Source organism: Megalopta genalis, chromosome 7, assembly GCF_051020955.1.
Source record: "Megalopta genalis isolate 19385.01 chromosome 7, iyMegGena1_principal, whole genome shotgun sequence".
NCBI classification, from domain to species: domain Eukaryota; kingdom Metazoa; phylum Arthropoda; class Insecta; order Hymenoptera; family Halictidae; genus Megalopta; species Megalopta genalis.
The window spans coordinates 6,965,486-6,978,951 of NC_135019.1; the positions used below are offsets into that span (position 1 = coordinate 6,965,486).

General features: G+C 47.0%; 1 protein-coding gene across 1 annotated transcript in view; it reads left to right on the forward strand.

Annotated features, from left to right (window-relative positions):
- The first annotated feature begins 1,156 nt into the window (after window positions 1–1,156).
- The window catches only part of Hr3 (nuclear hormone receptor 3 ROR-beta), a 274,259-nt gene continuing 261,949 nt past the window's right edge, over window positions 1,157–13,466 (forward strand). The window contains exon 1 of the mRNA XM_033485624.2: window positions 1,157–2,087. Coding sequence (XP_033341515.1) covers window positions 2,069–2,087 — 19 coding nt within the window. The 5' untranslated portion in view covers window positions 1,157–2,068. The remainder of the gene's footprint in view (window positions 2,088–13,466) is intronic.

The window sequence follows — 13,466 nt, forward strand, 5'->3', positions numbered from 1 at the left end:
AAGCGACAGCAATACTTTCAAAGCAAGAATCAGAGGGAAAAGCAGCAGCAGAAATGCTTTCAAAGCAAGAATCAGAGGAAGAAGCAGCAGCAACATCGTCATCAAAGGAAGAAGAAGCAGCAGCAGCAGCAACACTTTCAAAACAAGAATCAAAGGAAGAAGCAGCAACAAAATCATCGAAAAAAGAAGACGAAGCGGCAGCAATACTTGCAAAGCAAGAATCAGAGGGAAAACCAGCAGCAGCAACGCTTCCAAAACAAGAATCAGAGGAAGAAGCAGCAGCAACATCGTCAAAAGAAGACTATGAAGCAGCAACATCAATAACATCGCCAATAGAAGAGAGTCAACAGAAATAATAGAAACAAAAAATAATAGAGCCACAATAATAAAAATAAGCAGTGACACCATCGAAAATAAAATCGGAGTAACAAGAAAGAACATAAACACGGTCGAAAGATAAATCGGAAGAAGAAGAAGAAGAAGAAGAAGAATCAGCGATAATACCTCCTGAAGAACAAGCAGTATCGCGATCAAAAGAAGATGAAGAGGCATTAACAGCGGAAAAAGAAGAATCGAGCGATGAAGAAGCGGCAACACCCTCGAAAGAATAGCCGGAAGAAACAGAAAAAGCGGTCGCACCGTGAAAAGAAGTTCGAGAAGAAGAGGCAGTAACGCCGTTAAAAGAAGATTCAAAAGAAGAAAGGGAGGCGAAAAGTCGTAGGGAAAAAAGGCGGCGATCGAGAAGGAGGAGCAGGAGGAGTTCGAGGAGGAGGAGGAGGAGGAGGAGGAGGAGAAGGAGGAGGTGGAGAAGGAGGAGGAGGAGGAGGAAGAAGAGTCGACAGAGGAACAGAGAGACTGAGAGAGGAAGAGCGAGGCCGAAAGCGAGACGGAGAGGAAAAAGAGAGGGAGAGAGAGAGAGAGAGAGAGAGAGAGAGAGAAACAGGGACGACGACACCACTATGTAGAGAGGTTCCGCCGTCCACGGCAGACAGGCTGGAAGGGGTACGGGAGAAGGTGGTGGAGGCGGAAGAGTAGACTTCGGGCCGCTGGTGGGGAGGGGGTTGGTGGTAGTGGTAAGGGTACGAGGCACCGTGCAAGCACCTGTGGATCTCCGCGCCACGGTAGAGTCACTCACCGGCTACCACCACCGGACCACCGCCGAACCTTGGTTCACAGGTAGAGGACAACACGGAGCACCGCTATTCGTGGCTCACGAACCCGGAGGAACCACCAGCGAACAGTGAAACCCGACGATTACCGCGACCCCGTCGATCCGACGCGTTCGCCAGGAGGAAGAGGACCGCGCCAGCCGATCGTCCGTGTGCTTGGGTCTGCTCGGACCCGAGACAGTGGTATCTGAAACCTGGTGTCCGCGGATATCCGCGTGCGTCCCGATCCGGCATTCCGCGTTGATCCACGGCGCCGCTCGCGTGTCCAGATAAGCGGACCGTTCGTTTCGCCACGCACCGGTGACAACCGACGTGCGTCGTTCGGGTCATAGTTCCCCGCGGGTCGAGCAGTCACGCGGTCGCCTTTCGGCAGCATCGTTCGCGCTGGCCGCCGGTTCGTCGATGGTAGACCTCGTGCGACGGGATACGGTGTGATCCTCCGCCGAGCAAGACACTCGCTGCCGGACCACCGCGGGAAGATCCTCGGCCGGTGCTCGGCGACGATTGTGCTTCCTCGCGGAACATTGACGAGGCGCGAAACCGTGGTGAATCCGCCGAGGAGGATCTGTCCTGAGCCGCGTTTGACACTTACGATCGTCGCGGATGTGCGAGAACGCCGGCGCTCGCTGTGCAACGCCGCGTCCAAAGCATTGGGCGGCTCGCCGGTTTGGCCTTGACTCGGGGCCGGTCCCGTGGACGAAGGGCGAGGGTGTCAGGGTGCGGTTGATGCAGTGCCGGAAACAGAGAAACATAGTTCCGACATAGAATATTGTGGGTCAAGGGTATCAGTGAGATAAAGTAAAAGAGAAAAGTGAAGAATCGTCTTGTGAATCCGCTTGAAACGTGATCTATCGGAGAACCACCGCTTTTGGATATCAGGATATGTGATCTCGGACAAGATGCCTAGCACCATAAGAGGTGAGTCGAGCTTTCGTTCTCCTTTCGGAAAAGATTACCGGCCGCCGTTCCATCGCGTTCGATCGCCACGACGTTTCTATCGACAGACGTTCCCCATCGATCGATTCGTTGCTCGTCCTTTCTTCGACAACGAAAGGATTCTCGGTCTCCTCGGACGAACAGACGCGGTCTCCTTTTATCGGTGGCTAAACGATCCGCGTCGAATCGATCCCCTTTTTCCCAAGCGGTTCTTCGCGTCCGTCAACGCAGATTCTCGGTTTCGTCGGAGCTGGAATCGCGACGGGTTTAACGCCCGTCGAGAAATCCGCCGGCGTTCGAATCGATAAGCGGAAAGAAAAAATAGCGTGTGCGGGATCGATCTTCGTTTCGTTATAGCGGCTAGATCGAAACGGTCGTCGCGCGGCGCTGCGCGGCGCGGCTTGGCGCGGCGCGAGCAACAAATACCTTTGCACGGGGTAACAGTACGCGCGGTGTTGTGGCCACGATCGCAGGGTTACTCGAGGTCAGTAACACACTGACGCATAGACGGGAATCCGATCGCGTATACCTGTCCATTAACGAAACCTACCCGTTCCGTCGTTAATTAGGCAAGCGTGCCGAACGATTCTTGGCCATTGACGGATCTCGGTCGATCGATGAATCGCGTCCGAAACCGTGAAAACGATCGCAGAGACGTCGTCGATCGCGGCGAACGTTTCTCTTTTTTTCGAAAACAGCAACCGCGTTCGCACGGAACCTTCGATATACGGACGAGAACACGCCTTTCCAAATAATTCGGTTGCAAATTTTGTTCCATATGGATCGAGTCGGAAGTCGAAGTCGCGGCGTTCACGGTGACTATAGGTTTTGTCCACGTGTCGCAAAACCCGGCGGCCGGACTTTGTTGCAGGACAATGCACCGGCGCCGCGATCGCTTTTGCAACGGCGTAAATTCGAACGTCGCGGTACTTTTCGAGCGCGCGAGAGCGTTATCGGAAAAATCGTTCGACGCTGCGATTAGAAAGGGAAAAAGCGGCATCCGCAGACAAAAATTGAACCTGTTCTATCGGCGCTATATCGGTGTATCGCCGATCGTGCCGATCGGTGGCCGAAATAAATTTTCGAGAAAACGTTGTTCCCGCGGTGGGACGCGCGGCGGCGAGCGGAGTATTGACCTAGGAGGGAAGTAAATACATTTGTGGAAGCTATATAACAGTATGCGGAGTTACGGTCGCGATAGCAGGGTCACTCGAGGTCAGTAACACACTGACAACGGACGCGGGTCGGTCGGCGCGCGCGAGGCTCTTCTGGTTCCTCGAGCCCGTCGAGTGCGCGTTCTTTCTTCCCGCGGCTTCCTTCGTCATTGTCCGGTGCCCCGTGGTCCTGACACCATTGTTATTCGTTCGATCCTCGATGACTCGAGCCGACGACTTTACGACCAGCGGTCGTTACCGGCCGACAATGGTTGCCGGCCGTAATCGCGAGTCGCGTTTCCGATCCACGACTGCGCGGGGTTCGCCGGTGCAACACGGAAGCCGTAAAAAGAAAGGAGAGCCAAGGGAAATCGAAAGTCCCGCGCGGAATTGATTAAATATCAATTACCTCGTGATCGTATCGAGAAACGAACGGCGCTCCTGAACTTCCGGCACGCGGCTGAAAACCCGGCCCTAACAACAATTGAAAAATTGAAACGGTTCGACCGCGCAACGGGTCCGCGATTCCCACCGAATTATTCACCGATCATCGCGAACACGCGACCCGATACGATCGACCACTTGCATCGATCGGCTGCATCGGCACCGCGTGCGATTGCTCCCCCCCCCCTCCGTTGATCCCCGCGCTGCAACGCTTCGGACTGATTTTTCCATGCGAAACGTTGCGTGAGAATAAAGGAGAGACGGGGGGGTCACGAGCGACCCGTATCTGACGCTTCTCGCATAATGGGGCCCGTTCGAGAAACGCGCGGTCGGCGATGTTTTAGGATTACAGTAATGTTTCTCCAACTGACGAACGGATTGCCCACAAAACTGGACAATTTGGGGAGAGGAGACACGATTATTAGCCGCGCGACTCGTTTTCATAGTTGCCGATGTCATAATCCTCTTCTCAAATTGTCCAACTTTGTGTGCAATCTAAATCGTCGATTAGAGAGACAATTTGCTATACATTCTCTCGTACAAATAAAATATTTTATTTTCAAAATAAGTAAAACGAAATAAAATATCTGTTTACACTGTTTGCCATTCGAGATACTATTTAACCGAGCTCTGGTGGCAGCGTTAACACGGTTGATCCGACACTCCCTTTCGAATGTGGCACAAAACCCATCCGCTCAGGTTGTCCTCAAAAATGGACAATTTTGGGAAGACGAGATACGATTATTCGAGACTTGCCGTTCGTTTTTATAGTCACGAATTGTCAGCAGCTATAGAAAACGAGCTACAAGGCTCGAATAATCGTATCTCCTCTTCCCAAATTGTCCATTTTTGTGCTCAATCTTAGCGTCAGTTAACCGTTTGAGTCTCAAGCAGCGCGATCGCGCTGTTCAGATCTTGCGTCGTTTCAACTTAATTAAAATGATTTAAGAAGGAACGAATATTATACTTGGCTCATTCGTCTTGCAATCGACGCGGACATTTGTTATCTTGCAGAAAGATCCGCGGTGACAAGATTTTTCGTGAAAATGATCTATGTACAGTGATGTCTCTCTAATTGACGCCCGGATCGTCCACAAAACTGGACAATTTTGGTAGAGGAGACACGATTGTTCGAGGCTTTTGGCTCGTTTTCATAGTTATAAATTGTCAACAATTATAAAAACGAGCCGCGAGGCTTCGATAATCGTATCTCCTCTTCCCAAATTGTCCATTTCTGTACGCAATCTTAGCGTCGGTTAACCGTTTGAGTCCCAAGCAGCGCGATCGCGCTGTTCAGATCTTGCGTCGTTTCAACTTAATTAAAATGATTTAAGAAGGAACGAATATTATACTTGGCTCATTCGTCTTGCAATCGACGCGGACAATTGTTATCTTGCATAAAGATCCGCAGTGACAAGATTTGTCGTGAAAATGATCTATGTACAGTAATGTCTCTCTAATTGAAGCCTGGTTGTCCACATAACGGGACAATTTGGGATTATTCGAGCCTTGCGGTTCATTTTTATAGTTATTGACAATCGGTAATTATAAAAAACGAGTCGCAAGGCTCGAATAATCGCGTCTCTCCTATTTTAGGGCACAATTTCGACGACAATTAGGGAGACATTACTGTAATATCCAAGTACAGTAATCTCCCTCTACTTTCAGACAGTGTACCTGTATTTTAAGTTCTACGCAACCTCGCTACTGTAACCCTTTAAATGCGAAGCCATGTTCGTCATGCGTCATACGTCATATCGTCGAGTTCGACGAATTGCACGGACTTTGGATAATTTTTCTCCGAGATGCCGTTCACGGCAGAACGAAGTTCGATCTTTCCCCTTTAATTTAAAAAAAAAGAATCTTGGCTGCGATTTTCTCTCGCAAAGTTACAGCAGTTTATAGTAACCCTTGCATGTTCTGCAATCTATGGTACGAATTACCAACGACCATATAAACGAGCCGCAAGGCTCGGATAATCGTATCTCCTCTTCCCAAATTGTCCATTTTCGTGGACAATCTGGGAGCGTCAGTAAGGGAGACATTGCTGTATTCACAGCTTCGATCGTCTTCCGAAGCGTCCATTAACGCCTCCGGATGATCCGTCGTGGAAAAACTGTCGAACATAACGGTACCAGCTTCAACGATGAAGCGAAGTAACCGATTTTGCTTGATAATAATCTGTGTCCATAGACAGCACACCCAACTTCAAAGGATGTCATCTTCTCCCGACGCGGCCGAGAGATTCTCGCCCATGTTGCACATTTTCTCGACGCAGCACCGTCCAATTAGCATTCCTCCGTGCTACTACATTAACAGTCGCACCACCCGAATCGATCGACGACGTTCGAAAATGACTCGACGAATTCGTTAATCCGCACCGTTGTCTAAGTTTTTGCGGCGCGCAACGCGGCGCGAAGCTACCGTGCAGTCGTTAACCCGTTAAAAAGACGTTTCCAAGACGTTTCCTTTGTAATAGCGACCTATTAATTTCCCATCGACGTTGAAGCAACGGTTCTCGTCGCCGGTGTCCGCGAAGAACGGCAAGCCGAATGCGACGGATGCGCACCCGGACCCCGAACCCGTCGGAATTAAATCGCCGGACAAAGGGTTAACAACGTGGAACGCCGACGGCTCGCGTAGTCGTCGATTAGCTCCGAAGCCGAAAAAGAAAGCTCCCCGCTTCTGTGACCGTATATAGCCACAGGGGTTGGGGAAAAATGGACGAACGAATCGGGTGCCTAATGGAAAATCGGGGGAAAAAGAGGAGCGCGCGCGCGCCCGCGCGAAGATGCCAGGGGTCGAGAGGGTACGGACGGCGAGCACTCGGCGGAAAGAGAAAGAGGAGCCGGCGGCACGTTGGAAGGGGGAAAAGCAGGTAGGAAAGCGAGATACTCTTCCTGTGACAGGTGGCAGAGACCTTGGTAAACGTAAGGGCGTCGCGATCGATTACCTAACCGAGCCGGGGCAGAGCGGATTTTGGTTTGTGACTCGGCCGTGGGGCCCCCGGGGCCGGAGTTTTCGAACTAAGCGTCGACGGGCTCTCTCGCCACTTGGGACACGAACAAAAGCTGAGGTCGACGAACCCGGCGGTACACGTACGGGTCGAACACACGCGGCCGGTCCACGCACACCGGCCCCCCTCGCACGCCCGTACGTACACGCACTCGTTTGCTCTCTCTCACGGGCCACCAGGTACTTTCGTGGTACCCGCGATGGCACGGCCGGTCAAGTCCGGATTCCGGTGACTAAAGTGCCTCGCTTCGCCCGCCAAACCATTTACATAAGCGCGGACCTGACGAGCCGCGTTGCCGGCGCCCATCGCGCCTCTTCGTCGCGATCCCTGGCCTCCTCGGCCTTTCAGTCCGAAATCAACCCTTAACGGGGAGGCTCGCCGCACGCTATGAGAATCCACGCATAGAAGAAAAGCCATACACGTGTATTAGTTTTAGAGGTTTACATCCAGTAAAATTGACGCTTTAATATTTAATAAGTGTGCAGTTCGTAGGTGGAAAATTTAAGATTCCCAAAAGACTAAACTCGGGGACTTCGGTTGTGGAAATATCCGTTTCGCGGATATGACGAAAAAATACGTCAGCAGCTGAACTGAGCGAGCGGAGACACCAACATTTTTGTACCTTTGAACTCGAATTCTTCGTTTCTCCTTTCGATGCACGAACTGACGAATTCTTGCGTTTATGGTCGCGCGCTGCCAAGACTGTTTTTACCGCAAGCTTCTGGAGCAGTTTCTAAGATTTAGAACGAGCCTGCGAATTTTAGTGCACGTTCGTGCTTATTCTGAGATGATGATATTGTAACAGACGTTTCGGAGAATACGTCGGTGTTTTGTTCTAGTCGACTTAGGGAGTCGAAAATGGTGCAACGATACTCGGGAATTGTTTTACTGTTATTTTCATTGTGAATGCTTGAGATCCATAGTCCATCGAAAATTGACTATACAGCGTGATATGATGTATGATTCGCTGACGTCACTTTTAATTTTTATTTTTATTTTTATTTTTATTTCTACTTTACATTTCTTTCATTGATGTTTGCCGAAAATGCGTAAGATCGACAGGCTACTAAAAATCACTTCTGGTTCTACATTGTTCTGTATCTTGTTTATGCACTTTTATCAGAAATCCATCAAATCTGGAGTCTACTAACAGCATGTAATGTTTAATTTGCTAAAATCACTTTTAACTCCACGCAGTTTTACATTTTTCCCTTTCTTGCTTTTTAAGCATACATATTAGTTTCTAGTTAACTAATAATATGCAATACAGCATCAATTTATGTTTGATCCGCTAAAATCGCTTCTAAATCAATATTGTGTTGTACCTCAGCTATTAATTTCCATCAGAAACGCACCAAATCTACATTAATTTACTAATAGCGTCTAATAAAGCAGCATGTAACATTTGATCTCCTAGAATCATTTATAATTCCACGCAGTTTTACATGTTTCTCATTGAGTTTTATCGAAAATATATACAATTCCTAGTCAACTAATAATATGCAATACAGCATCAGTTTATGTTTGGACGCTAAAATCACTTCTAAATCAACATAATTCTGTACCTCAGCTATTAATTTCTATCAGAAACGCACCAAATCCACGTTAATCTACTAATAGCGTCTAACAAAGTATTATGTAACGTTTGATGTCCTAATTTGGAAAGTGAAGAAGGAGAAGATTATTCGAGCCTTGCGCCTCGTTTTTATGGCTGTTGACAATCGGCAACTATAAAAACGAGGTGCAACGCTTCTCTGCAATTGTTGCTCAGCTTGTACACAAAAATGGACAATTTGGGAAAACAAGATACGATTATTCAAGCTTTGCGGTACGTTTTTTATGGTTACCGATTGTCAAAAGCTATAAAAACGAGGCGCAAGTTCCTCCTCTTCCCAAATTGTCCATTTTTGTTTCCGAGCTGAGCGACAATTAGGATTTACTATAATTTATTATAATTTACTATAATTTACTGTAATTTACGAATTTACTGTAATCGTATCTCCTCTTCCAAAATTATCCATTTTTGCTTGCAAGTTGAAGCACAATCGAGTAGAATTTACTGTACAATAATGTCTCCCTTATTGACGCTTAGATTGCGCAGAAAAATGGACAATTTGGGAAGAGGAGATACGATTAAATTGAGTCTTGCGCCTCGTTTTACAGTTACGAATTATCAGCAACTATAAAAACGAGCTGCAAGGCTCGAATAATCGTATCTCCTCTTCCCACATTGTTCATTTTCGTGCACAATCTGAGCGTCAATTAGAGAGACATTACTATATCATGTAACGTTCGATCTCTTAACACTACGCCGTCCGCAGATCTTAGATATGATTCTTTTGTTTGACGCCGGCATAATAGCTTGGATATTTTAGATTTAAAAAAAAAATTTCGGAGACGGCGGTAATATAAATTCCTAAAATTAAGATATGTCATCCAAGAAATTTCGTACTCAATTCTTAGTTAAATAAGCGCAATGCCATAGTTAGTTTGCTGCCTTTTAACACCCAAGAAATATAGTTCAAATGTTATTTCAGTTTTTCAACACGTTCAGCGCCGACAATCGCCCGCTAAAAAATTCCCACGAAGTCGAAGCAATTTAATTAATTAAACCGAACCTAGAAGGTTGAAATTTATCATAGTGGATGAGATTAGAACTCTCTCGCATCCGAAACATTCCGGTCAAATTCAGTTTGTACGAATATATTACAATGAAAATGAATGTTCAAAATTGGTCAACAATTAGTGTCACCCACAAGTGACCGACGCGGCGGTCGACGTGTTAAAATGGCACCAAAGTGCTACCACCGGCATGCAACGGATAGTTTTTGCATGGCACCAGCGTGGTGCCACCGGACGGCATAGCGTTAAAATCGCTTCCAATTTCCCGCAGTCTTTCATCTTCACCATCGAGTTTCGCGAAAAAAAGACGAATAAACTCCACGGTCATCTAGCAGCATGTAAAATCCTTCCGTTGTAAAATAAGTTCATCCGAAGGAACCGTCGGATCCGGGGAGTCGGCGGAGTTAATCTAGCAGCGTAGTGAAGTCATTAAAGCACGGGGAATGCACTCGCGCGTATTATCCCTTGTTATATTCGCTTTACTGGCTCTCCGTCGGTATTTTATGCCTCACGTGGAATCTCTGTTACGTAGGGATACGGGTTTATGAATCCTCGTAAGATGTTATGCAAGATACGTGAGCGAGAGCCTCGCGTGGCTCTTGACTTTGGTACCGTCAATGGTATTCACGTACGGTCTCCGTACACATGTCGATAGCCAAGGCGGCTACCTCGAACGTGAATGAACTCATTTACGTAGACTACGCCGAGTTGCGCCCGTCTTCTTGGCCGGTGTTCCGCGTGTAGGTAGGTCGCGCGGAATGCCGCAATCTAAATTCTGAATCCCATAAGAGTTCCGACATGGCCACTTTAACGTTTCAGCCCGCGTCCCGTATTGTGCTCGCGAGTACCCTCGCTCTCTGACCGACGACGATACAATGCGCGGTTTTTTCGTTCCGTCTCGATCTTTCCGAACGTAAACATTAAACTCTTGGGCCGCGCGGAACCGTTCCGAACGCGTCACTGAGCACGATTCTGAGCAGATATTCGCTGAACAGCCGTGTCATTCGTTTCAGCTAACGTTTTGCTTTTTTTTGTTTTTTGTTTTCAGCATTTGAGTATAAACATGAACAGCGTTAGGGTAGCGGTGCCGGTTACTGTGGCGTGACCAATCGATGTGCCTTCGATTCGTTTTCTCGGCGCAGTTAACTTTGTATTTATCGAGCGAGACGTATTACACTTTTTTACGCTTTTATCTCGTTTGTTTTTTAAGCGAAGAATTTGTCGCGTGCCTTTGGTTCGTATTCGGGCATAATTAACTTCGCGTTCGTTGAACAAGACATATTTGATCTTTTTATTCGAAAATAGACGATATGAAAGAATTAAGCAATGTAATACGTTTTATTCGATAAAAAGGCAACACGACAGAATTGCAAAATGTAACATGCTTTGTTCGACATAAACGCAATATGAAAGAATAGAAAAATGAAATACGTTTTATTTGATAAAAACGCAACATGACAGAATTGAAAAGTATAATATACTTTTTTCGACATAAACACAATATAAAAGAATAGAAAAATGTAATGCATTTTATTCGATAAAAACGAAAGAATTGAGAAATGTAATATGCTTTGTTCGGCATGAACACAATATAAAAAAATAGAAAAATGTAATTTCTTCGGTAAATACGCAACACAAAAGAATACAAAAATTTCATACGTTTTATTCGATAAATATGAAGATAACTGGCTCCGCTATCCTATTCTCTCTATACAAAAGCTTTTTATTTCATACAATTTACCAATTAGCCATATCACGACGAGTATACTCGTCGTCTGTAAAAAGTAGTGTCCATTGGCCATTTAAATAGTAATTTTATTGAAAACAAAAGCGTATTCTCAAATTTCAAGATGTTTCGAATACTTTGCAACCATGCCAGAATGCAACAAACAAATAAAACGTATGAACAATTATAGGAACGATCCACGATAACGGTGTTCGACGTGCAAGAAAAAAACGACGCATCGTTTTTTCCTTTGCTCGAATAATCGTGTCTGCATCTTCCCAAATTGTCCGCGTTTCTTAACAAGCCGCGGTACAATCGACGAGAATTTACTGTACTTAAACAACGCCGTTTGTCCGTCAAGTGTTGTATAAAACTGTTGGTATTCGAAGCGCGATGACGGGCAGAACGAAGGAAGAGGGATAACAGGCAGGAACCTCGGCAGTCGAAATCGACCAGCGCTCTCTCAAATTAAAGTCCCGAGGTACCGTTACAGCGGGCCCATGATTCGCTAACATCTCCATCGAATTTTAACCGTCCCCACCGCCGCGTAATCGCGCATACAATAGCGCTACCAGCACCGATGACGACAACACGCCCAGGGTATTTTAAACGATCCGCGTGAAATCCTCTTAACCTTTTAGGCACGACGCACCACTATAGTGGCTTTCGCGGATGTCATCTTTCAGAACGACACGCCACTATACTGGCTTTCGCGGATGTCATCTCTCTGGACGACGCGCCACTATAGTGGCTTGCTCTAGTAGCTCACTCGCTCATCGTTCGAACCAAATAATCGTCTTCATATGCATTGTTTCACACTTCTTTTGTCTTCGCATCGATTTACAACAGTCTACAGGGTGTCCCAAAAATGTCTCGCAATCCGGAAATGGCGGGTTCCTCGGATCATTCGAAGCAACTTCTGCCTTTACAAAAATGTTCTCCGAGGCTCCGTTAACGAGTTATCAACGAAAAACAGTGACCAATAAGAATCGAGTACGGCTGACGCGAGGCGGCCCAGCCAACCAGCGCGCGAAGCCCAGTTCCGCTCATTGGCTCGATCGTCTCGCGCCAGCCGAGCTCGCCTCTCACTGGTCACTGTTTTTCGTTAATAACTCGATAACGGTGCCTCGGAGAAAGTTTTTGTAAAGGAAAAAGTTGCTTCAAATGGCCTGAGGAACCCGCCACTTTCGGATTACGAGACATTTTTGGGACACCCTGTATATACAGTATCAGACTCTGTCCAGAGAAATAGCCTCGCGCAGAATTCAGCCGTACCTAAAAGGTTAAACGGTGCTAAAAGGTGGGTGCCCTTCGAATAATCGCGTCGTTCGAACCTCGACCGATCCGATCCGTCCAAGATCTCTCAATTATTTCACGTCCATCGCCGTTAATTTCCTTGTCGCGACAGCATCTGCTTGCTCGCGGCACGAAATGACACCGAAAAGACGGGGGGGGAGCGTCCGGGGGAAGGTAATCTGCGCACCGAATCTCCCGTGGAAACAAAGAGTTCCCTCTGGCTTCCCTTAGGTATGCCACAATAAGAGAGACAACGATCTGAACTCTCCGTCTCGGGGCCGAAGTGAGCGCGACAGTGGTCTGCGCGCGGCCGGACAACGGTAATTCGGTTCTGTGTCAGCGTAAGACGATTCCGCCGCGACCGGCCAAGAAGGAAAACCGTGAGTCACACGGTCTCCTCGTCGCTTAGGCCATCTGCGAAATAACTTGTTAGCGCGGACGATACGTCGTCGCGCGGATTCGGGCACGTGACGTACCCGGACGCGAGGCGTTCTGCAAGCCGCGCGCCTGACCCAAGGAGCTCTCCTTACCTTTTTCGACCTCCGATTTTCTCCGATCTTTTATCATCCAGAATTGTTCGACGATTGCTGTGAACAAATTTGCGTGCGCAAAATTTCGAATCTCGTGAAATTTCGTGATCGTTAGAATTTGAATAAGTTTCGATACCTTTTTGTTGAAGTTCGACGATGCTAACGATTTCATTTCTTTTTTTTTGTAAACATAATTGTGTTTCGTTGTTTTGGAGGAGTTGTTGAACGTTTTTGCTTAAAAATGAGAAACGGTTTTTGTCTTGTACAAGTGAACGTTGTCTTTTGCTTTTAAAAATATATAGAAAATCTTTTTCGATTTGTCATTGAATACAGGCTCTGACGAGGGGGAACGATTCGAATCTGGCAACATCGATTTCGATACAATTTTTGCGGGAGATTGCTGGCGCGAAAATATTTTTGTGTTCTTTTTTTCTTTTTACATCGAGCATCGTCCACGTTGAAAGGGTGAAAACATCTCCCGAATGTACCTTTTAGCCCTAACTTTATGGGATGTTTTCACGTTTTATCCTTCGACGGTGGTCGATAAAAAAAAATATGCGTGAGATATTTTTC